The sequence below is a fragment of the Pholcus phalangioides genome, unplaced genomic scaffold (assembly GCF_987345545.1).
Source record: "Pholcus phalangioides strain wild (caught in Gottingen) unplaced genomic scaffold, Ppha-v1.0 ptg000010l_1, whole genome shotgun sequence".
In the NCBI taxonomy this organism is placed as follows: domain Eukaryota; kingdom Metazoa; phylum Arthropoda; class Arachnida; order Araneae; family Pholcidae; genus Pholcus; species Pholcus phalangioides.
The window spans coordinates 40,925,531-40,947,982 of NW_028301603.1; the positions used below are offsets into that span (position 1 = coordinate 40,925,531).

Genomic DNA, 22,452 nt, shown 5'->3' on the forward strand with positions numbered 1-22,452 from the left:
TGAAGTCACTTTTTTGTTAAATAAAAGAAATTTCCCATCGAGAAATAAATAATTCTCAGCTTGAATTAATCATTTGCCTGATGGGTTTAATTTCCTTCTGCACAGAAAATGTCAGGGCTTTGAGTTCATCCGTATGATTTAAAAAAAACTACTGCATCAAAAAATTCTAAAATTTTTCAGTGTTTATTTCACATGCGTTAATTGTCACATAAGTGAAATGAAGCTGGAACTTGGCTGACCGTTCGTTATAGTTTGAAAAATTTCAAATATATGGAAAACAACGGCCTAATTCTTTCCTATCGTCCATTGCAAAATCGGAGATTCGCTTTTCGAGCACATGTCTAATAAACATTTCTGCAACATTTCAGAATTTTTGATGTGCAGTTTTTTTTTAATCTTACAGATAGATTCAAAAACTGCACATACTCTGAGAAAAACACGTTTTTCTTGTATACATTCACACTACACGGACGTGAAAGGAACATGTTCTGCCGAACGAAAGCGGAGTGATAGAGGAGCGCAAGTGGAACATGAAACAGCCTACCAACTCTATCCTATCCCAAACCGTTTTCGAGTTATGGTGAATAATCGGTTATAGAAAAAAAATTCGCCACATCTGAATAATCCCGGATTTGTTAAGTTTCTGAGAAACCTACACCCAGATTAAGCACATGTTTGGAAAAAGCGGAAAAAATTCCATAAAGTGGCACTAACTTCATTGAAATATCCGGATTTAAACGCTAGCTACAAGAGCTGAAATTTTTGCGGAGTTCAATTCGAATTGTCTCCAACATTTTTCATCGCCAATTACGCAAGCACCCTTCTAGCTACACAATCGGTCAAATTTACTAAAAACTTGTCCATTCTACTACATTTCCAAAGAGAATACAATAAGCCATATCGATGTTATATTTCAGTTTTATGTTTGTGAAATACATCACCGGAATCTACGTTCGTCGAACTAATTTTTGTAGGTTTTGGCGACAAATTCGAGATTTTTCACTTCACCGATCTCTCAGCAGTGGACGCTCGCCACTAAATACAGATATCTTGCAGATAGAAATAATGTTACCTGCCTTATAGGAATTTTGCTGAAAAATGAAATTGCCACCAAAATCTGTATTCGGCAATTACGAATGTTCGACTCATGTATCTACTTTGACTAACGAAGTTTCAGTGATGTATTGCAAACAAACGACTGAATTTCTCCTCAAAGAGATAACCAATTTGGTTTATTCTAGACTCTTCTGAAAGTCGGTACAATGGACAAGTTTTTGGTAAATTTGACCGATTGTAGCTAGAAGGGTGTTTGCAGAATTGATGATTAAAAATTTTGTGTGACTTGTTTTTTGTTTCGTGTCCTTGCTTGTGCTGTCATCTACCTTACATATATTGAAGTGAAGATGGCGAATGTTTGAATTTAGATCCATCTGCTTATGCGGGGAGACTATTTCGAACGGGAGACAGGGTTGCATTCGTACCTCGAAAGAAGATATACCGTATCAAGTTCTTCCAAAGGCACACTCAGTTAAACGAAAAGTTGGATAGAGAAGCTCCCATTTTTTTTTCCTTTGGTCATGGTACCTTCCAAGCGAACTTACACAGATCCAACGTTATACCAAGTTGTAAGATCTCATGTGGAAAAGGTCTCATGTGCCGCTACATCATGCAATCTAAAGTCGAAAAGCATTTCGACAATTTTTCCGAGAACAACAAAATTATCGGCGAAGAACATTCTAAAAAGCACGAATTCCATCTTGAAACACAAATACATTATGATGCTTTTTATGTAAGACAACCAGAATCAATTAAGACGACTCACCGTATGGACACCAGAATCTTAAGAAAACAGAAAGCCCCCGTATTAAATTCGCCAGTAAAACCAGGGCCACACTCGCGTCAAGGCTAGCCCAATGCAAGGTTGGCCATGGGCAAGTAGTGTGGTCTCGACACCGTTGGCAATGACCGTCAAATGCCGGAGGCTAGAAGGTATTGGAAGGCTGATCGAGCAAAACAGCCAGTACCTCCTAGCCTTAACTTAAGTCAAAGAAGCCGCTTCCTTTCCGATCTCTCAATCCGTCTGGTCACACTTCGGTCGAAGAGCGTCAGCAGTTTCAACATCGAGAGTGTTCTAGAACCAACCAAATATTCACCAAGAAACATTGGGACATGCTGTTCCAGTGTGTAGTCCGCCTATGCCGCTGCTGCTCCTTTGCCTCAGGGGAAGACAAGTATTGGCAGCAAAACATTTGCGAATGACTTTTGGACCAGGCTTGACACGAGTGTGGCCCTGGCTTAAGCGAAACGCCACAAAGATGCAAATAACATAATGAACATCGGTGAGGCCGAGGCTAAACTCGTGTCCAGCTAGGCCCAGTACTTTAAAAGGTCGGTAATGGCAGAGTAGTGTGGTATTGACCAATGTTGTAGACAGGGCCGTCTTAAGAGCATCATTGGCTCACGGGCCAAGTGATTTTTGTGAGGCCCTACAAGGCAAATTTTTGTGAGACCTATCTTACCTTGAGGCCCCCGAGCCGTGCCCGGGTGCGCCAATGCCTTAAGACGGCACTGGTTGTAGGCAGGAAGGTATTCAAACTTGGTTGAAGGGAACGACCACGATTTCCCACTTCTCCGATCTCCCAATCCGTCTGGTCACACATATGTCGAAGAAAACCTACAGTCACATCCAACCTCATTGTGTACCAAGCCTGTGAAACTCCATACAGCCTGTACTGTGCTCGTTTCGAATGCACATAATCGCACATACTTTCACTCAGGTAAGGATACCTGTGCAGTAATAACAAATTTCTTATAGCTGCTACCCCTATTCACACCTTGAAGAAAACACACAAAAGCCATTACAAATATAATTGTTTTAAAAAAATTTAAAAACTCATATATGTTCATATTTTGTTTATTCATTTATTTTATAAACTTTCATCATACATAAATATTTGGTAGAAACATGCTCACATTTTCATACTAATGAATGGTTCTCCTCATAAAATAATGAAATTTAGCTCTCCGCCAACAGATGACATTGCACAAATTCAAACTGACATAAATGGGGTTGTATTGCTATCTCTTGACAGAGTGTGCTACTGTTTAACACTAGAAAGATGGATCGTGAGAGTATACCCTTAATGTTTCAAATCACGGTATATCATTTTTAAAACGTAAATAGAGTTATAACGCAAAAAACAAAGGGTGAAACCACTGGCCTGTTAATATATTTTGTTTTTATCTAGCACTCAAATCATTCTGTACAAATCACCTCTTTCGATGCACATTTGCCGCACACTGGTTTTTTGCATTGCGTACAAGATTGAAGTGTTTATTGAGTATGCAGTTCCTTCTCACTTGGCATTTCTGTCATTTTTTGTCTCCATCAATAGGTGTTTTGCATATTATCGCATTTTGAATTGTAGTTTTCAAGTTGAAGTACTCAGCACGGAGTCTTCACATGACTGCAATATGTAAGTTCTCCGACTGATCTTTTTCCTGTCACTTATTTGTACAAAATCCAAGCATTTATCGCTGACGTATCCAAAATGTTAGAAAATACATGCCTTGACCAGCGACGACTTCCAGTCTTGGTCGTGTATAATCGCACCATTTAATCCATGATGTCGACTCCATATTTAGTTTCGTTATTATAGGCAACTGTTTCTGGGATCTTTTGTTCGACAAGGTATCATTTCTCACGATTTTACGTTTCTTATTTCTGAATGGCGTTCTATTTTGTACAAACTGATGCACCGTTGGAGAAATAAGTTTATTTTGATTTGAATTTTCGTCATTAGAACCTACTTGCTTCGCCACAGTTCGGCGTAGAGTAGATCTCATGCTCTTCTGCATTTTCATAATCACTGCTTCTAGAGTTTCTCTCATCTAATCTTTGCAACTCCTGGAGTACTTCTTCTTCAGTAACTATACGTTTACTCGCCATTTCTAAACTGTTTGAAATGATCACGTGCACTCAAATTTTCTACGTCAAAGAGCAAACAATTTATCGGATAATATGGAAAGAATGCTTGACAAAAACCAAAAATTCCACACCTGCTGACGGACACTTGCAGATAAGAATGGGAGGAAAAGAAAGGTCACACGGAAGGTCGAATGCAAAAAAAACCACTTTCAGAAGGATTATAACCTATTTAGAAATCAGTTGTGACGATATAACAGTAGTATTTACCTCATAATGTGCTACTAGGATATAAGGAAGGGTCATAATGACCCCCTTGCGTCTTTCTAGGTATATCCGCTCGTATCTTCGTTGTTAAAAAAGATAACGAAAAAAGCTTTTGTATACAATAAGATCATGCTAATTTAGGAAAAGTAAAAAAATTTCAGGTGGTTCGGTTTATTTTTAGCAGAGATATGCAAGCTTAAATAGAGTTAAGGGTCATAAAGACCCTTGAAATCAACTTCAACTTTCTTGACTTTCAACTTCTACGCCATTGTTATTGGAGCAGAAACATGGATGAATCAGCAGAGGGATAATTTGGGACGCAATAATAGCTAGTACGTGAGTGACCAAAACAGTGAGCAAGCACGTGAATGACTAAAAGAGGGGTTTGGAGAGTGTGTGAGCATGGGAATGACAGAAAGACTAATTTAGAGCATTTAGAGGTGCCGTGACACATTTGTTGGGGTTCCGCATGATCAAACGCCAAGGGTACGCAAAGGCGTACCCAGGATCTGAATTTAGAGCATTTAGAGGTGCCGTGACACATTTGTTGGCGTTCCGCATGATCAAACGCCAAGGGTACGCAAAGGCGTACCCAGGATCTGAATTAGGGGGGGAGGGCAACTCACGGTACTAAATGGATACGTCTGTGCTGTGTGCCAATTAGTACACTTTAATTTCTCTTCTAGGTAGGACAGCTGCCCCTCGCTGGATAAGCCCATGAAAAGAAGCGTTGTCCGTTCGTTTTTTCATGCTGTTTTTTCCCACCTTTCCTTTCAATTTTGAAAATTAGTTTCTCGCGAATATTGTTCTCAGAAACGTAAATATTTGTTTTCTCAAGGAGAGCGCGAACTAGTTTCTAACTGGGTTTTTGACGGTGGGGTGCTCGCATGAAAAGTTTATTTTTCTTCTAACTGCAGTAGAGACTCGTTTATCTGATCTTCGCTTATCCGACATTTATTATCTCACGTCCCATCGCAAATAAAAGAAAACGCATCAGTCGGCCCCAAGAACTGCAAGTTGCAAGCGTGAGCGCAGTCTATTTTTTGTTGCTCTCGACTGTGCAGTGGCGCACCCTCGCACCCGTCTAGACCATTACTCATGTGTCTGTCATTCGCCCCACCCTCACTCTCTCGCTGTCCTCTAGAATAAATGGTGCGCCAATACAATTTCGCAAGGGAAAATTGAGTAATAATCCTGAGTATATATAATATATGTAAAAAAACTGAAGCTACTGCTGCCACCTATCAAATACAAAATACAACTGTTGTGATTTTTCTATTGAAATTGAGATAACCGGTTTTTTGTTTAATGCACCGCGTAGAAAAAGTCAATACAAGATGATATTGATAAATATTTTTTGAACCATAATATCAATTGTTAAGTTTCGTTGAAAAATTTTTAAAAGTTAGTTTAATGGGGAAAGTTTTTCCTTTTTTAAAGATATTGAAAAATATAAAATTTTAAATAAAACTTTTTTTTTAAATATTTAAAAACAAAACTTTTTGAAATATAAAATTGATATTTGCGTTCGGTAATTAAATGATAGTATATTAGTAAAATGTGTAAGATATGGTTCTTTTAGCGCATTGTAATTACATTAACTTACCGTTTACAAATAACAACTGTAAAATTTTGAAGTGAATTCGACAATTTAACTAATATTATTGCATAGAAAACACATATAATTATCACACTACATTGACTTTTTCTGCGCAGCGCATTCACCAAAAACCGGTTTCTAACACAACAGTTTTGAACCATAACAGTTGTGTTATACGTGAGAGCAATAGTTCCAGTTCAATGATAAACTGGAACTTGCATGACCTACTGAAATTTACAGTGTGTCCTGCAAGTGCAGATTCGGCCTTTTTCTCATCAACCGTCCGTCGTAGAGGCGTGATTCTAGTTTAAAAAATGCTCAAAAGGCGTTAAAAAATTACCCAGTATCAGTTTTGATAGTGAAAAATACAGCGTGTAACAAAATTAAAAATCTAAATTTTTACGCGATTCCCCCGTCCTCTAACTTCCAAGTGGAAAGTTGTTGCCTCGTCTCTCCTGAGGCCAACAAAAAAATAAATAAAACTCCACGTTTCTAAGTGAAATATTCGCTGAGATATTCGAATTCAAAAATCGTAGGAAAATTGGGAAAGGACAGCATAAATGAGGGAAAGGAGTGCTGTCCGTCGGCTTTCGCTGTTCTCTCATGACTTTTCCCCGAATTTTGAATTCAAATATCTTAGCGAATATGGCACTTAGAGACATAAAATTTTCTTCTTTTTGACCTCAGGAGAGATTCAGGGCAACATGTTTTTATTTGGAAGTTGGAGGACGAAAGGATCATATTAAAATTTATATTTTTTATTTTGGTCTAACACTGTATTTTCACTCTCAAAACTAATACGTGGTAATTTTTGAACATTTTTTAAGCTTTTTTTTTTCTTCAAATTGCGATCCTACCTCTACGACGGTAAAGAAAGACACAATTTTTTCATGGCGGATATGTTTGCAAAGTATGGACGTTGAGAGTCTGAGAATGCTTCCCTGCACAAAGTTTTTTTTCTGAGCAGAGAAAAACTCCCTAAGGTGGCATTTTATTTCATCATATCGCGCAGATATCGAGATATCAAATTATGTGCGCAGGAAAACAACAGGTTTTTCGTGGTGAAATAAAAGAGAATCCTCCCACTATCCGTACAAAAAAAAAACAAATTAGAGGATATTTTTAATGCAGGGAAAAAGTTCTTCCTTTCCACTCGACAATCTTGGTGATCTCCCTTCACCCTCCCCCAAAAACCTAGACTAGAGCCAGTTCCCCTAGACTTTGTCAGGTCAGGCCCATCTGTTATGCATTTGTAGTGGTAAAAACAAAAAAATGATGAGAGAGAATCGTCCCGGGCCTCAGGCTGGAGCCCTATCAGAACCCCCCCCCCCCCCTGTTTTAAGGGCCCTGAAGGGAACTCATTGTCTAGTGGCTTCGACGGTAAGATGATGGGAAAATGATCTTATGATAAAAAATATATTTCATTATAGATGGTACCTATATAAGCCCTCTTTCATTTTGCCGTTTTGAGACGGCAGTAGGAATATTATTATTTATTTTTCTTTTTTGAACAAATATTCAAATATCTGTTTGAATGACGTTGAACATCCTTATCATCAAGAGTTCCGCGGAAAAGCCTCATGACTATCAAGGGTTCCGAGCGAAACTCTTCGTTGGAAACCCCTGACTTAGAGACACGGGTGTACTTGCAGGAGTGGGGAGAGGCCAAGCGCGGTTATAGCAAAGGATGGCGTATTCCAGGAAAGGGTAGTCTAGAAAAATAGAATAGAACGGGAGAAGGGCGGCATAATCCGTGTTCGTCACATGCGGCAAGACCATAAATGCGCCTCTGAGAAAACACAAAACAAAAAGGAGGAGAGATCGGCAAAAAACACGAAGAGAGCACGCCGATTTTACTCCTCCGGAAGCAGCCGGCCAATCACTCCCTGATCATTTTTGTCAAACCACGGTCATTTTTCTGCACACGAGGGCTAATTATACCGGGACCTACAATTTATTGCCGATTCCGAACGGCAGGGTTGCTTTTTATACTCATCGAGAGGTTGGTGCGCTAACCCCTCGATGGGGGTAGACTCCCTGTGGTAGTGATTTTTTCTGCCGTCATGTCGCCGTTTTTGTTGTACCCCTGTGTCAGGAAAGTTAATCACTCCCTTAGTTTGTTTTTAGTTGTGCGTCGGGATATTTTAAAGTTTTCTGCAGCTTGCCTTTGGGTCATTTCACCAGATCTAATTGCATGTAAACAGTTTCGAATTTGATAATTACAGTAGTCTGTTCAACTTCGACTTCCGGGCTACCGTTTGTAAACAACGGTATATACTCTGTATACAACGGTATATACGGAATATACTACGGTGTATACGGTATCTTTCTGTGTGAAATTCAAAACTTGAAATAGGGTAGACGTTTAAAAAATAACCATAATTAATGCATATTATGTTGTTAAGCGTACTCACAGACAACTACCAAGTGCGACAAAAATACGACCTACTTTGACCCATCAAAATGCTGCGCCAAAGTTAGGCGCATTTTGAATGTTAACAGAGCTTAAATTTTCAATTAATGTTTTCGGGCAGAATAAAGGATTTTATTGTGATTAAAATTCCCATCTCAAATAACATTAGTTTTAGCAAAGTAATATCATAATAAGAAGTGTATTGATGCATTCTAAACTATTTTGAACCATTACGTATTATATATGCACAGAAATTCTTAGTTTTTCCAACTAATCTCATCGAGGGAAAATTGCCCTTTTGAGTTTTTCCTACGAATTCAGAATTGATGTGCTGCCATCTGTAGGTAAAAATACCTAGCCAAGTACTGTATTTAGCTTCAGAAAAACATTGCACAAAACTAAAAATAAATAAATAAATAATTCTTTTTTATTCGATTAAAAACTTTCAGAATTTCCTACAAACGCTAGAAAATTTCCTCCATTTGGAAATTTCAGCAAATTTTTTTCCCACGAGTTACCATCACCGACACCGATTCAGGTGATTAATGCATTTACAACCACACACCAGTGTCATTGAAGGGTATTTTTATATCCTTAAAAATTCAAAGTCATTGCTGATTGGTTGAAAAACCTGAATTTCAGGATTTTTTACTCTTCGGCAACGACGTTTCATTTTTAGTATAAAAATTTTAGCATAAAATTTAGCATGAAAATCCTATTGCCCCGAGAGCTCTCGTCAGAGGCAGGAACCGTAAAAACCAGTCTAAAGCGGGACTAGAATAGCGAGGAAAAATGTACTTCTTACACCGAAAATCATGAAATATGCAAAATATGTCTTAAAATTTTAAAAAATATGCTCTGCCACGTAAAAATAGCGGAATATGCAAAAAAAAAAAAAGCAAAGACGTAGAAGTACGAATCCTACTAATCAGGCGCCTACTTTACTGGGCAAACTGGATTGCAACCCCACCCCAGTTACCTTACTTAGTACCGCCTTTTTAGCAAGTACTACAGAAAATATTTCTTTCCTACAGCAATTAGAGTACGTTCTATCATTTTATCGTTTCCGGGGCAAAGAAGAATCTCAAAGCAGCCCGCGTTTATACGGTATTTGTAATAAGAGTGCGAACGACGGAAATATCATTAGCGGGATGAACAGAAATCGAAAGATGCAGAGACTACGAGATAAGCATTTGCATTATCAGTGGGATTGGTTTTGCATTGGAAGAGGTGAAATCGTAGGACAAGCGGTTCAGAAGTCCAACTTTCGATAAGTTATCTTTTCATTTCTCTCACTTAACTACTAAGTTATTACTGTTTCTGAAGATCTCCTATAGACGAGAAAACGTTGTGTCACTCTCCCAAAGATTCAGACCGTGTTCAAAACACCATTTTTCAACATGATTCGACGGGAAATGCCATTTGTTTTGTTACTGGCCGTCATCATCGCATCTGGATTGCAATTTGTGTCGAGTTCAGATGACTTCAGCGATGACGAAATAAGATTCCTCGTGAAAAATCGTTTATATATCGAAGAGTAAACTTCTATCATTTATGAAAATATGCCGATTTTCTTCCCCTCTTTCTGCAGCACGTTGTAATAACTGCCGCTATGACCAGTTTATTTATTTATTTATTTTTTTAGCTAGTTCACATATTACAAAACTAATACGAATATCATTTACATTTCTAGCTGGAAGAAAAAGTGCCCAGGAAAAATTGTCTCTCACCCAGTATCGGGTAGCAATATTTGCATATGTCACCGAGGAATGGGATTTATGAGTATCCGCTTTAGGCCTGACTCTTGTAAAGGTATCTATGAACTTGACTTTTGTCTATATTATTGCTTTCACTATATTATTTATTTTAAAAATCATGTGGGTTATGTCAGTGGTTCTCAAAGTGTGAGTCTTGACCCCCCCCCCCCCCGGGAGTCACATTCTTAAACTGGAGGGGAGGAAGCTGTCGTGAGGAACTCTCCAAACTAAAAACGTCCAAAATATATATTTTTTTTTCGCAACGTCTCTTATGAATACGTCAAAATTATAAAATGTCTTTACTCAGGTCTGCTACTTACCATGCATCATAAGGTGCAATGTAATGTTATCAAATTCTACCTGTAAAATAATCAATATGTCAAGTAAATACAGAATTACTCAGAGAGAATCATCCTATTTCAGAATTAATATATATATATACATATATATATTTTTTAATTAACAATACATAGAATGCTAAGTCATATATGAATATAAAGGGAGGGGAGAAATGTGTTTAAATTTTATGAACAATATCAATAGTCGATTTCAAGTAAAGATTCGTTTTGAATTCTGATTATTCTCTCTGAATCATCCTGTATGTTAAAATCAAGAAGCATATACCTCACTACACTTCCAACTTGCAAACGGAATAGTAACTACATAAATATATATATATATGTGTTTAATACTATTAAAAACAAATAGAAAATATTGCTAAAAGTCAGTATCACCAAATTAAAACCGAGAGAAATACGTATCCCAAAAAGTGCTTTCTGGAAAGCGCATTTGCTAGCAAAAAAATCGGGAATGTCCCTGAAAACTGTAACATATTGTCATTGTAGTTCATCGATAAATTTCTTCTCAGAAAGGGGTCGCATTCCTAAATGTTTGGGGAACCACTGGTTTATGTCATTCAAACGGCCACGAATACGGAGCATTTCATTTCATTCCGTGCACCGCCCAGGCTCTATCGACCATTGTCAATTTCAGCCATTGCCCGGATGAGGGAGCTGGGCGATGTCGGGTGCTTTATTATGCATATAAAAACGAATACGGAACAATACAGACTTTTTACTTCTTTTACTGCAGTAAATGGAATGCATCTTGGGATTTTGTCGAACCAGATCAAGCTGTAGATTCTATTGGCTTCTGACCGAATCTCGTAACTCCTGGAATGTAAAATGAAATGACCGCAAGATTTTATTCAAAACTAAGGCACCTGAAAGGGACAAGCAGCCTTGCCATTCATTTTTGAGCTGTAAACAGGTTTACCATCAACACCAGTGTGGTAGCATTCAATTATTTCTCAACGCAATCTACACACAAATGCCAAAAAAAAAACTCGTAAATATTCCATAAACAGCAGTCTCGTACTTAGGCGTCGCGTGCAAGTTAGCAGGAAAAAAAGACGTACAAATGAAATAAATAGCCTTATTTAAGCCGGGTTTTCCCAGGATCAGGTTTTTTTTGCACCGCGTGAATCGAATTGGACCATTTCGCATCGGCAGAAACGTGTTACATAATCACGCTACGCGTTTGTGTTTTCCTAGCTTGGCGTGTCAGCTGTATAGTGCAGTATACGGCCCGGCATCAGCTATTCAGGTCGTCTGAATGCTCCGGTTTGAAAGGAAGAGGAAAGAAAACACAGCCAAAATGAACAGAAGATCGGCGAAAAGTGCGGTGCACGACGCATTTGGCTCCTTCAGAAGCAGTCGGGCGATCAGGCCTGACGTAAAGCGCTGGCGTGAGGCTTGTTGCGCTCTGTAGGAAAACAGTCATACCACTTTTCTTATTGGTGAGTGGACTGCGTGTCGCACTGGGCGATTCACGGTGCACGCGGCACAGAAAACCTGGTCCTTGGAAAACCTGGCTTTACCTACATGTTTGACTGAGAGAATCCCACTGTATCATCTTATAAATGAGAGATCGCTGTACTTCTTTGATGTATGGGCGTTCAAGGCGTTTCGTTGCGCCAATTTAAAAAAAAAAACGCCGTCGGTTTAGGCAGACAGTTGATTTACAACACGTATTCACGCCAAACAACTTTGAACACTGGCATCAGATATCAATTGGTCATATATATATATTACAAATTCGGCTGCTATCCATAATAACCGGTTATTATGCATACTTTTCAAGCATTTCGGTAAGTCTGATAAGTTTCCCTAAATTTATCACTGCTACCAGCGATTATGCTTAGTGCCCAAGCGTCGTTGGTAAATTTGAAAAAATTCCCTGAATTGATCACTGTCGGTGATTATGCATAATTTTCAAGCGTCGTGTCGTTAGTAAACATGATAAATAGTACTATATGATGTACTATCTATAATAATTATAGTATTGTATCAATTTATCGGGGTACGATCGTGAAATTTGTTATCATTGTATCAAGGTCCGACCATATCCATCGCACATACTAGACTCATTTGGAACTTTTTTTCCACATTTATCAAATTCACCAATATTACAGTAGGGTGTTATGCATAACAGATAAAGGCGATAAATTCCAAATATTTAGCACATTCACCAACGACGCTTGTGGTTATTATCATAGTCACCGGTAAAAGTGATAGTGCTTTCAGTATTTATCAAATTTACCAACCATGTTTGGTATTATGCATAATAACCGGTTATATTAACCGATTTATCACATTTACCACAATATATGTATGTTACTGCCAAACCCCGATGTGCGGCCAATTCGCGACGGGGCAGGCCCATTCGTGAATTGGCCAAGAGTTTTGGTGAAAGTCCGAAATGCACAAATGATTCGGCCTTTGCCGAACATTTCGTGAAGTGGCCGGAGATCCCTGGTCAAAGCTGGGTGTGCTGATGTAAAATGGCTCGGTAGGAGCCGAATCCATTCTTTAAAATCTTTTTAATCGCCAACGTGTGATACATGTCTATATATAGTACCTGTATTGGATTAGCTCCATCTGACATGTGGGAAAAAATAAAAGAGAAATTTGAGAGCAAAAACAGTCGAATCCCGTTTTAACGAATACCGTTAGTATTCGAAAATCTAGTTTTAACGAAAACTTTTCAAATCCCTCTCATAAGTTTACGTAGGAACGATGCTAAAACCTGGAATTCCTTTATAACGAAATTTCGTTATAACGGAGGGATTTCTGTGGTCTTTTGGAGTTCGTTATAACGGGATTCGACTGTACTGCAAAGGTTTTTTCTGACAAAATTTAGAGTAAAAAAAATTACTACCGCATAGTGACTGCGGTTTGATGGGTTGCCATAACTAGCATGGACATAATTGTCATGGAAAAATACGCCGACTTGACCATGATCCCAAATCATGTATTATGTTATCGGACTTCGGCTAGGGATCACCGGCCACACCGGGAGTTGACCAATTATTGGCTTTGGCATTAAAAAGTATGTAATTTTATAAATTTAGCAAAACTTACAATTTAGTTTCATTTTTTCTTTGAAATTATAAATTTTGAATATTTATTGTTTACAGAATGCGATTGTGGAGAAGGAGTGTTGACCTGTTCGCTTCGCGATACGAAAAAATGCTACTGTGAAAGTGGATACGAAATGAAGGATGGAAAATGCATTACAGGTATGTATGATATATAACCATAATATTTTTTCATCATGCATATACAGGGTGGTAACTATCGACCGCCCAATAATTACACACGTGATTCCTTGTGAGAAACTAATACGGAAAAGTGTTTTCCGTTTTTTGATCTGATCCATAATTAATGAGTTATAATGCTTTAGCAATTGATGACGTCACTTGAAAATCCTGACAAATTCAAAGAACGTACACTAAACGTATAACTAGGCGTTTTTTTAAACTGCACAGTGATATAACCCTATGCAATCGAGAAAGTGAACGAGTTTTTTATCCATCTTGCTGTGTGTACACTTTTCAAATTTTCAAGCGGGTATTGATTATTACGATTTTATGAGGTTGCAGATGTTTTTGAGTTCGTCAATAACATTTAAAAAAACCTACTGACTATTCATGACAGAATGCGATTTTAACAAATTGCAGTTTTTGAGCTCATCCGTTTAAGATTTGAAAGAAAACTATATATACTACACCAAAAATTACGAAATTTTGCAGAAATATTTATATGGCATTTTTTTACTGAGATGAATCTCGAACTTCGATGTTTGATCATCCGTTAGAGTTTTATTTCGTCCGATCCAAAAACTATTTGTATTTGATTTGCCCGGGCGCTGCTCGGGCAATATATTTTTTGCCTTTTTTAGTTTGCAGTATTTCTAATAGACGGCTCTAGTTGTCCAGTAAAATCTGGATCGCAAAACTAGTGTAAACCCGTTTTTCAAGGTCTGGTTTTACTGCTTTTCGTTGAGTTAGTTGTTCGGAAAAAAGCCAACTTTAAGTGAAAATGACTTTTTTTTCGCTGTAGTTAAAAATTAGCATAAATTAATAAATTCGATACTTGTAACAGTTTTGACTGCGGATTTTTTAATTTATGTAATCGATTTGAATACAGAATTTTTTATCAAAAATGTGATTAGTTTTTGACGAAATATGACAAAAAAAATTGTTAAGTGGTAAAAGAATGATTTGTATCTCCATGCAGAGCTACGCATTCAAGACTTGAATGTTAGAAATTATTTACGCTTACAGTCACTTAAAAAGAGAAAGTTTTTAATTAAATTTACGCGCAATAGCAGTTCTGCAGCATTGGTAGACTGCAGTAGTGATATTGTTATGATAACAATATTATGCACAAAAAGTTTACATGTGGTGATATCTCTCGATGGGAGTATGACACATTGTTTTACTTCTTTTGCAGTCCAGTAGATGACATTGCTATCGAACCACATTTACTAGTATTTGATAGAATGTCCTAATACAGGATGCTAGATGCCTGTAGTTTCTGCTGCTAAAAATAGGGGTCCATGGCAAACTCCATTTTTTTCCGGGGGGAACGGGGTGTTTAAGACCTGAAGTATCTGGGAACCACTGATGTAACCAATTACTTTTTTGACTTATGTATTATATTGGTAATGTGTTGCAGATACATGTTATGAAAATCCCTGTGCGAATGGAGGCACGTGCTGGAGAAGCGCTGACCTGAAGAGCTTCAAATGCGCTTGTGCCCGAGGTTATACCGGGGAAGATTGCAAAACAGGTATCGTAAGTTTTTCATTTGAAACGCCTGCAAGGTTTCAGAGAGTTATATATACATGTGTGCCCCGAAATATTTGTCTGGATAATTATTCTATCTTAAACGTTGTCTGTGAATATTTTGATAGAGATTAACCCCTGTGAAAACAATATTTGCGAAAACGGAGGAGTTTGCTGGTGGAGAGAAGGGAATGCCTACTGGTGTGTTTGCCCACCAAATTATACCGGAGACCGTTGCGAAATAAGTGAGTCATTGGTTTTACGATACTATGAATTGATAAGCGATCCGAGAAATATCTCAAAAATAAGCCTTTTGTTGACGGTTGCCCACGTTTGACATTTATCCACCGTTGATATTCTGTTGACATTCATATCCACTGTTGGCATTTGTCTGCCAAACGTGTGTATATTAAACTGAGTTATTATTATTATTTTTTTTTAATAATTATAAATTACCTGATATGCCTATATTCTGTGTGTAATGTCAACTCCTACATTTCATGTGTTAAGCTGATCACGGATGTGTCAATTATAACCCTTGCTGGTACGGAGCAACTTGCTATAGACAAGATGGCTACAACGTTTTTGCCTGCTTATGTCCGGAAACACGCACGGGCGCCCACTGCGAAACAGGTTTGAATGACCCGTTTTATATTCCTTCGAGATTTCTTAACCTAATATTCTCTGACATTATTAAGAGTGCACAGGACTGTTGAACCTTCAAAAACTCAATTTTTTTTTCTTAAATCTTCTATATATATAAATTGATTTTCTGTGTGTGTGTGTATGTTCTCTATACAAATCTACAATTTTAGATCGATCGTCGCCAAATTTTGCATATATACCAAATGGGACCCGGCTTGAACGATGGGCTACTTTAAAATTTCGTCAGCCCAGGGCAAATGCCCCAAATGGGCAAAAAACTGTCCGGCAACAATGGTTTTTGGGCCTCAACAATCACTTTCCGAACGTTTACTTTGGTTACCGTGGTTCCCTAGCAACGCGTTTCAGACGTGTATATGCCTTTACAACGGTTTGTCACTCCTTTAATCCTGTTAGTATATGTATAATATTTATGTCTTTATAATGGTTTGCCACTTTATTCAATCCTCCCAGTAATGAGAGCTTTTTGAATAGACACCATCATCAGCATCACTTTGAGGGTAAGGCAAAGGATGATGCCCCATAGAAATCAGTGTTAAAATTGCCGATTTTACTGTAGAAATGCTGAAATTTTGTGGAGTTTTCTGTCACATACATAATTTTAAAAATTGTATTGAATTCTAGATTTCTGAAATATTGAGTTCGATTAGAGATATACGAAGCCCAGGAGATCAAATATGAAGTAATTAGCCGGACCTACTTTTGAGTTGGACATTCATGCAATAACATTGATTTCAACTTTTTATTTATATCTTCTCAAGCAAAAATTAATGTCTCCGTATTATCTTTTTATATTCAACTGCATAAATTCATAGTTTAGGACGTTTTAAAATTAATTATGGGCCCGTAAAGTACATCGAAGAAATTCCACAGCTTCAATTAAACCTTTTTGAAAGCTGAAACAGGCAGATGGAGAACTTAAAGTTCGGGGGGGGGGGGATCGAAATACCTAGCACCCCTTAAAAAAGAAAAAATATATATATTCGTTTCTATGTTCCTGTGTAAATCTGGATTTGTTTATTTCATGAATCGCGCAGGTCGCCATATTGGTTAACTTGGACACGGTTTGTATGTCCCTCAAGAAAAAGAGAGGGAGATATCACGTGATCCAAAAAAGCCTCATTGAAGAAAACCCGGGCAGCGCCGGGTATTATAGCTAGTAAAGTATATTTTCCTGAATGTTTTGAGACAAAAGGTTCTGGTGAATGTCAACTAGAACCTGAAATACGATCAAAATAATGTGATTCTATATACTTAAAGACATGCCATTTAAAGGACTTTTCTGCAGCCACCCCCCCCCCCCCCAGAGTCTGCCGCATTTGTATGTAAACGTAAGCTTCAGTGCACACGAGCTCCAAGGAAAGATTCGTGTTATTCATTTGAGTAACCTACGACACAGTTCCAAATCACTCAAGCGGCACGCGTCACATTTACAGATCATTTAAGTCATCCGCCGCATATTTAAAGATCACGTCTGTAACCCGCGGCAGCAGTTCCAGATCGCTTATGTAATCCCCGTGGCGGTATGACAGATTACTTAAGTGGCCCGCGAATTGTTTTCGAACTAATATAGTGTCCCGCACTCTCCTGAAGGGTTTTTTTTTTTTAACACCCTTGACATATACTGCATTACTTCAATTTTAATGAAATTTTAAAAGATTTACGGATTTATATAGGACAACCCGCACATGAAGATTGGTTCATTCTACGGTTTATTTTGATGGTGCAGCTGATACACCGGTGTGGAGCCCTTGATGCGGCCCGCGAGCAGACAAAAAGTCGGCCAACCATGTTATACAGCATTATATACGCATAAACCTGCTATACATTTTTACAGGGAATAATTGTAGTAATAAAGTAGAAAAAGTTGAGAATCTTGGATGATGAAAGATAGTTCAGTAACGTTATGAAAAATAATGGTTGGGCAAAGTATGAAAGACTGGATACCCTGTCCCACCCAGTGCCATTTTAAGGCATGGGCCCACCCGGGCACGGCCCGGGGGCCTCAAGAGAAAAGGGGGGCCTCGCAAAAATGGGATCCGGTTGAGATTTTCGAAAATTTGCCTGGTAGGGCCTCAGGAAAATCATTTGGCCAGGGGGCCCATGATGCTGCCTTCGCTTGAGATTCAACACGATACCAGCTTTCTCTAGAAAGTCGATTCCCAAAAGAGTTCTGTTACCGACGATTCCAGGAAGAACTATAAATTTCGTCCTTAGTCGCTTCCATTGGATGTTGACCAATACCGTTGTGGTCAACACATTCACCGTTGATTGCTGTCCGTTTGCAAGACGCATCTCGATAGTTTCTTGACGGAATTCGGCGTTTTGCTCTTTCAAAATACGATGCAGAGTATCACTTGCGGCACAATGCGTAGCACCGCTGTCGGCACAGGCAGTTCCCACTTTGCCATTTACATGAATTTTTAACAATGCTACGGGTTTTGTTACAGAAGAGCATAGATTCAGTTCCAACTGACCAAACTGAGCGGTTATCGCTGTCGTTTCAGGATTACAGGTCGGACACTGCACTCTAATTACCCCCGGATATCCAGATCCATAGCAGCTTACAGGTCGCTGTTCATCCAGGCTGATCATGGGAAGTATCTGTTCATCTGCACGAAAGGTCTGGGAGAATCACTGGTTTTGATGACGTCTATGGATATTTCCTCGGTGTTTGCTTTCGACGACCCTCTACATCGTACTTCTGGTTGAATTTCTTTATGAAAGTACTCCTGGGATCTTCCTACGCGTCAAGTTTCTCAGCTAGTTCCGATGGGGAGATCAACAGGGCCCTTACAGACGGCCCTGGTCCCACCCACAGCAAAGATAGAGATGACGTTCGGAAATGAAATTCACATCCAGTCTTTCGTGCTTAACATGTACAGTAAAGTGTGACGTCGTTTCTCCCTTTAATGATTAAGGCAGGGGTTCTTAACCCTTTCCAGCCGCGACCCGAAATCAACGCCTCGATCAACTTCGCGACCCATCGCTCTCTATTTTTATTTAAAAAAAAAATTCTTATCAAATATTTCTAATCACAACAAAATGTTTCTAATCAACGAATGTGCGTATATTCAGGGTTGTTCTGTAAGTGCTAATGCGGCCTTCATCTCGCAAACCGTCCGTCACGTGGTTCTCACCCCTCCCTCCGTCTCCTAGTATGCCCTGTCTCTCCTCAGGCCAAGAAAAAAAATTTTAAGTGCAATATTCGCCGAGCAATTCGAATTCAAAAATCGTAGAAAAGTTGAGAAAGGAGAGTTCAAATGAGGGAAAGAAGCGTTGTCCGTGAGTTTTTGCCGTTCTTTCCTAACTTTCCTCCGATTTTTGAATTCAGATATTTCAGTGAACATTGCAGTTAAAATCATGAGATTTTTTTTTTCTGTTGGCCTCAGAAGATACAGGGTATCAACTTTCTAATTGGAAGTTAGATCACTGGACGACCGTATAAGAATTCTCAAAACTGGTACAGGGGGATTTTTGAACGCCTTTTTGAGTTATTTTTCAAATTGGAATCATACCTCTACGACTGACGGTTGATAAGATAAAGGCAGAATTAACACTTTCGGGACACCCTGTATGCCCTGGAATTTTAGCGCCCATTGGCGACTTTTCAATTGACAGGATTTTAAAACTGCGGACTAAAGTAAAATTCTTATTCAGCAATGACTTTAGACTACTCCATCTGGCCTTCGCAATTGGAATCATACCCCGTATCAAATATTTCAGCTTAGGGCCCCGGATTCAAGATGTGGGGGCCATAGTGGAACTGGTGGATAAACAATTGCAACCAAAATCGTACGACCTATCTCAGTGGATCCTGCGAATCAAGTTTGGATCGTAACTCATAGGTTAAGAACCCCTGAGTTAGGGTCTCCTATGTCACCGCATACATAATGTCTGTCGTAGGATGAACCATGTCAAGTACCACTACTGCTACGTTAAATACAGAACCTATTCTTTGGGGTTATTTCTTAGAACAATTTTCCACAAATGGGAAACAATCGCGTATGCTTATTCTACTAGTATAGTTCGACGTAGGGCATTGCAGCAGGCAGGGAATTGTCTAGAAGTGTCTAATATCAATTTTCACCTGCAAAATGGAAAAAAAAGAAAGTGTTAGCAGTGAAATTGCCGGAAATATTTCATGAGTAATAAAAAAAATTGCATGCTCTCAATATATTTCTTATTAAACCAAACATTTAATCAGTTCATGACGTTTTCTACGAAGTACATGTTCTTGGCTCATCAAATCGGAACCACACTTTTTCAGAAATCAACCCGTGTGAACCGAATCCATGTAAAAATGATGGAGATTGTTATAGAAGAACTGGTTTGGACCACTTGTGCGTATGCAAGAACGGGTTCAGTGGAAAAGACTGCGATAAAAGTGAGATATTATTTGAGAGAACTCTGTTCTAAAATTCGCCAAAGAATAAGTCTATGATCCCAATTAGATTTCAACATTTCCTATTTCATGTATTAAATAATTTTATAGATCAGTGCAAATGATGGAAATCTCTTCTTTTTTCATCACAGAAAACACACCACCGCAGTCAACGGTGACACCGATATATACGACACCATCATGAAAGGAGCAGCAAAAAAATTGTCACTTTTCTGCGTACGATTTTTCAGTTGATTTTTGTTTGTCTGTACCGATTGATACGCTTACATTTTGTGTTAATACATTTTGCAATAAACTCAACTTATTGTAATAAGTGTTCTCTGTTGCATGAATGTCACGAACCTGCTAATGGATATCAATTGTAAAGAGTGTCCCAAAATGATAAAGTCACTCAAACACAATCGAGTCTCCAACCATATTTTCGACGTTCAATACATTTTTGATTGTCTCTATAATGTCGGACACACGTCCAGGCATCGATTCAACAAGTTTTTGGCAATGCTGCAGTGAAATATTTTTCAAACGATTTTTTGCGAAATTGTTTTTATTAAAAGGCTAGAATTTTTTGTGATTTCATTTTCTTATCCCTGTTACCGTGGAATAGGGTTTTAATGTATTCCACTCCCCGTTAGCATACACTCTCGATAGCGGACAGTAAAACCACACACACACACAAGCAAACTCTTATTTTTTTTTCCAAACCTGAATTTATTAGTTTTTGGTCATAAACCAAGAATTTATATTAAACTCAGATTATGTTCAATCATAAGCTCTTGATGATAAAAATGATAAGTCGTCAATTAATTACTTGATTTCATGATCATGGAATTGTCACAGGTGGGTGAATTCGAATGGTAATGTTGGCTTGTTTGTAGATACGTGTGAAGAAAGCCAACATTACAAGATGGATGTCAATATTTTTATCTTCTTGACACTTATTTTAATTCAATTTTTATTGCAAAACATGTGTAATGCACGTATTACGTACGGGTAAACATAATCACAATTGGTTTATTAATATATCAATTTGTGAAGAGAAAAAGGTTATAAAATGTTTTGCACATTGCTTTTTCCAATTTTATTCGGAAATAATCACCGGTAAAAGTGATTGTGTGTGATGCAGTGGAATTTAATTAAACTTCATTTAACGAGACGATTGGTGGTTATGCATAACCACCGGCGTATCAGTTTTACAGTCATTCTAATATTAAAATGCATAAGAACCAATCGCGACCAAGGCCAAACGTCGTAGAAATGTGAGAGTCGTATAAACGAGATTCCATTGTATATTGTGCTTCTCCATGAATATCGTGATTCACCATTAGGGGACAAAACGTTTGGTCCCGTGGGTGTCCGTTATCGAGAGGTTCTACTGTAATGCGAAATAAAAAATATCATGGGTTATTTTTTTGAAAATTTTAATTAACAAACTTATGTCTTATAAATTGATTAAAAAAACACTTTTGAAACAGGCTATTTAGGCTTAACTAGCAGCCCATAGTCCAACATTTTGTCAACTGGACTAGCAAACATCCTTCCTCGGTGCTTAAAACTTTTATGATGAGATAGTTTGCTAGAAAATGAATTTTTAAGTTGTGACGGTTGGTGAGGTGTATACGAAGCGACGAACATGGAGCATTCCTTTACTCTGCATTAACTTGTTATGGAGAATGGGAAAAATGGAAGGTGTAGTGGTATTATTTTTTGTGAATATCATTCTTCATACTCACACACACACACACGTAAATACTCCCTGTTCATATGTGGCCCACACGTAAAAACAAACACTACACAGTCACTAATTACTCTTATTAATTATTATGTGTTTCAGCGAGGCTGAAAATTGTATTATTTTTTATATATTTCAAAACTGTTAAATCCCTCATTTGTGGACATTTTCTCTGTTCCCCCCATGCTCATGAGCGGCAAATAAAATCAAGAAATCAAAATTCCAGATTTCTATCATGATCGTGTTTCGACATGAAACTTTGCTTGCTCTCCCTTCCCTAGTCCCTCCTCCTCTTCTCCCCCCCAGGGGTGAGTCACCATTTTCGCGCGCTTTCATCGAGAGGACATGACGTGACTATCTGGTGACCCCTCCGCCTCCAATCGGAAGGCCGGAAAGTTGAAGGTCGAGAGAAAAGTTGACGAAGACGAGGCTCCCTTTTTTTTTTGGGGACAGAGAGATGTTGAGGTAGGACGTGCTCTCCTGAAGCTGCGTGGCCCCCCTCGCCACCTACTCCCCCGTAAGTCCGAACAATCCTCCTGCCCACGACTAAAGAAAAACTCCC

General features: G+C 38.4%; 1 protein-coding gene across 2 annotated transcripts; it reads left to right on the forward strand.

Annotated features, from left to right (window-relative positions):
• Positions 1-9,514: 9,514 nt before the first annotated feature.
• LOC149081478 (uncharacterized) lies at positions 9,515-20,469 on the forward strand. Of its 2 annotated transcripts, none has more exons than XM_089238409.1 (8): positions 9,515-9,742; positions 9,899-10,017; positions 13,441-13,542; positions 14,984-15,097; positions 15,222-15,338; positions 15,604-15,726; positions 20,027-20,143; positions 20,252-20,469. In XM_089238409.1, exons 1-8 carry the CDS (start codon positions 9,606-9,608, stop codon positions 20,263-20,265), a joined length of 843 nt encoding a protein of 280 aa, XP_089094535.1. In that variant the 5' UTR covers positions 9,515-9,605; the 3' UTR covers positions 20,266-20,469. The 2 variants fall into 2 exon arrangements, with proteins under 2 accessions (XP_089094535.1, XP_089094534.1); XM_089238408.1 differs by having other exon boundaries at positions 20,293-20,469.
• The last annotated feature ends 1,983 nt before the right edge of the window (positions 20,470-22,452 follow it).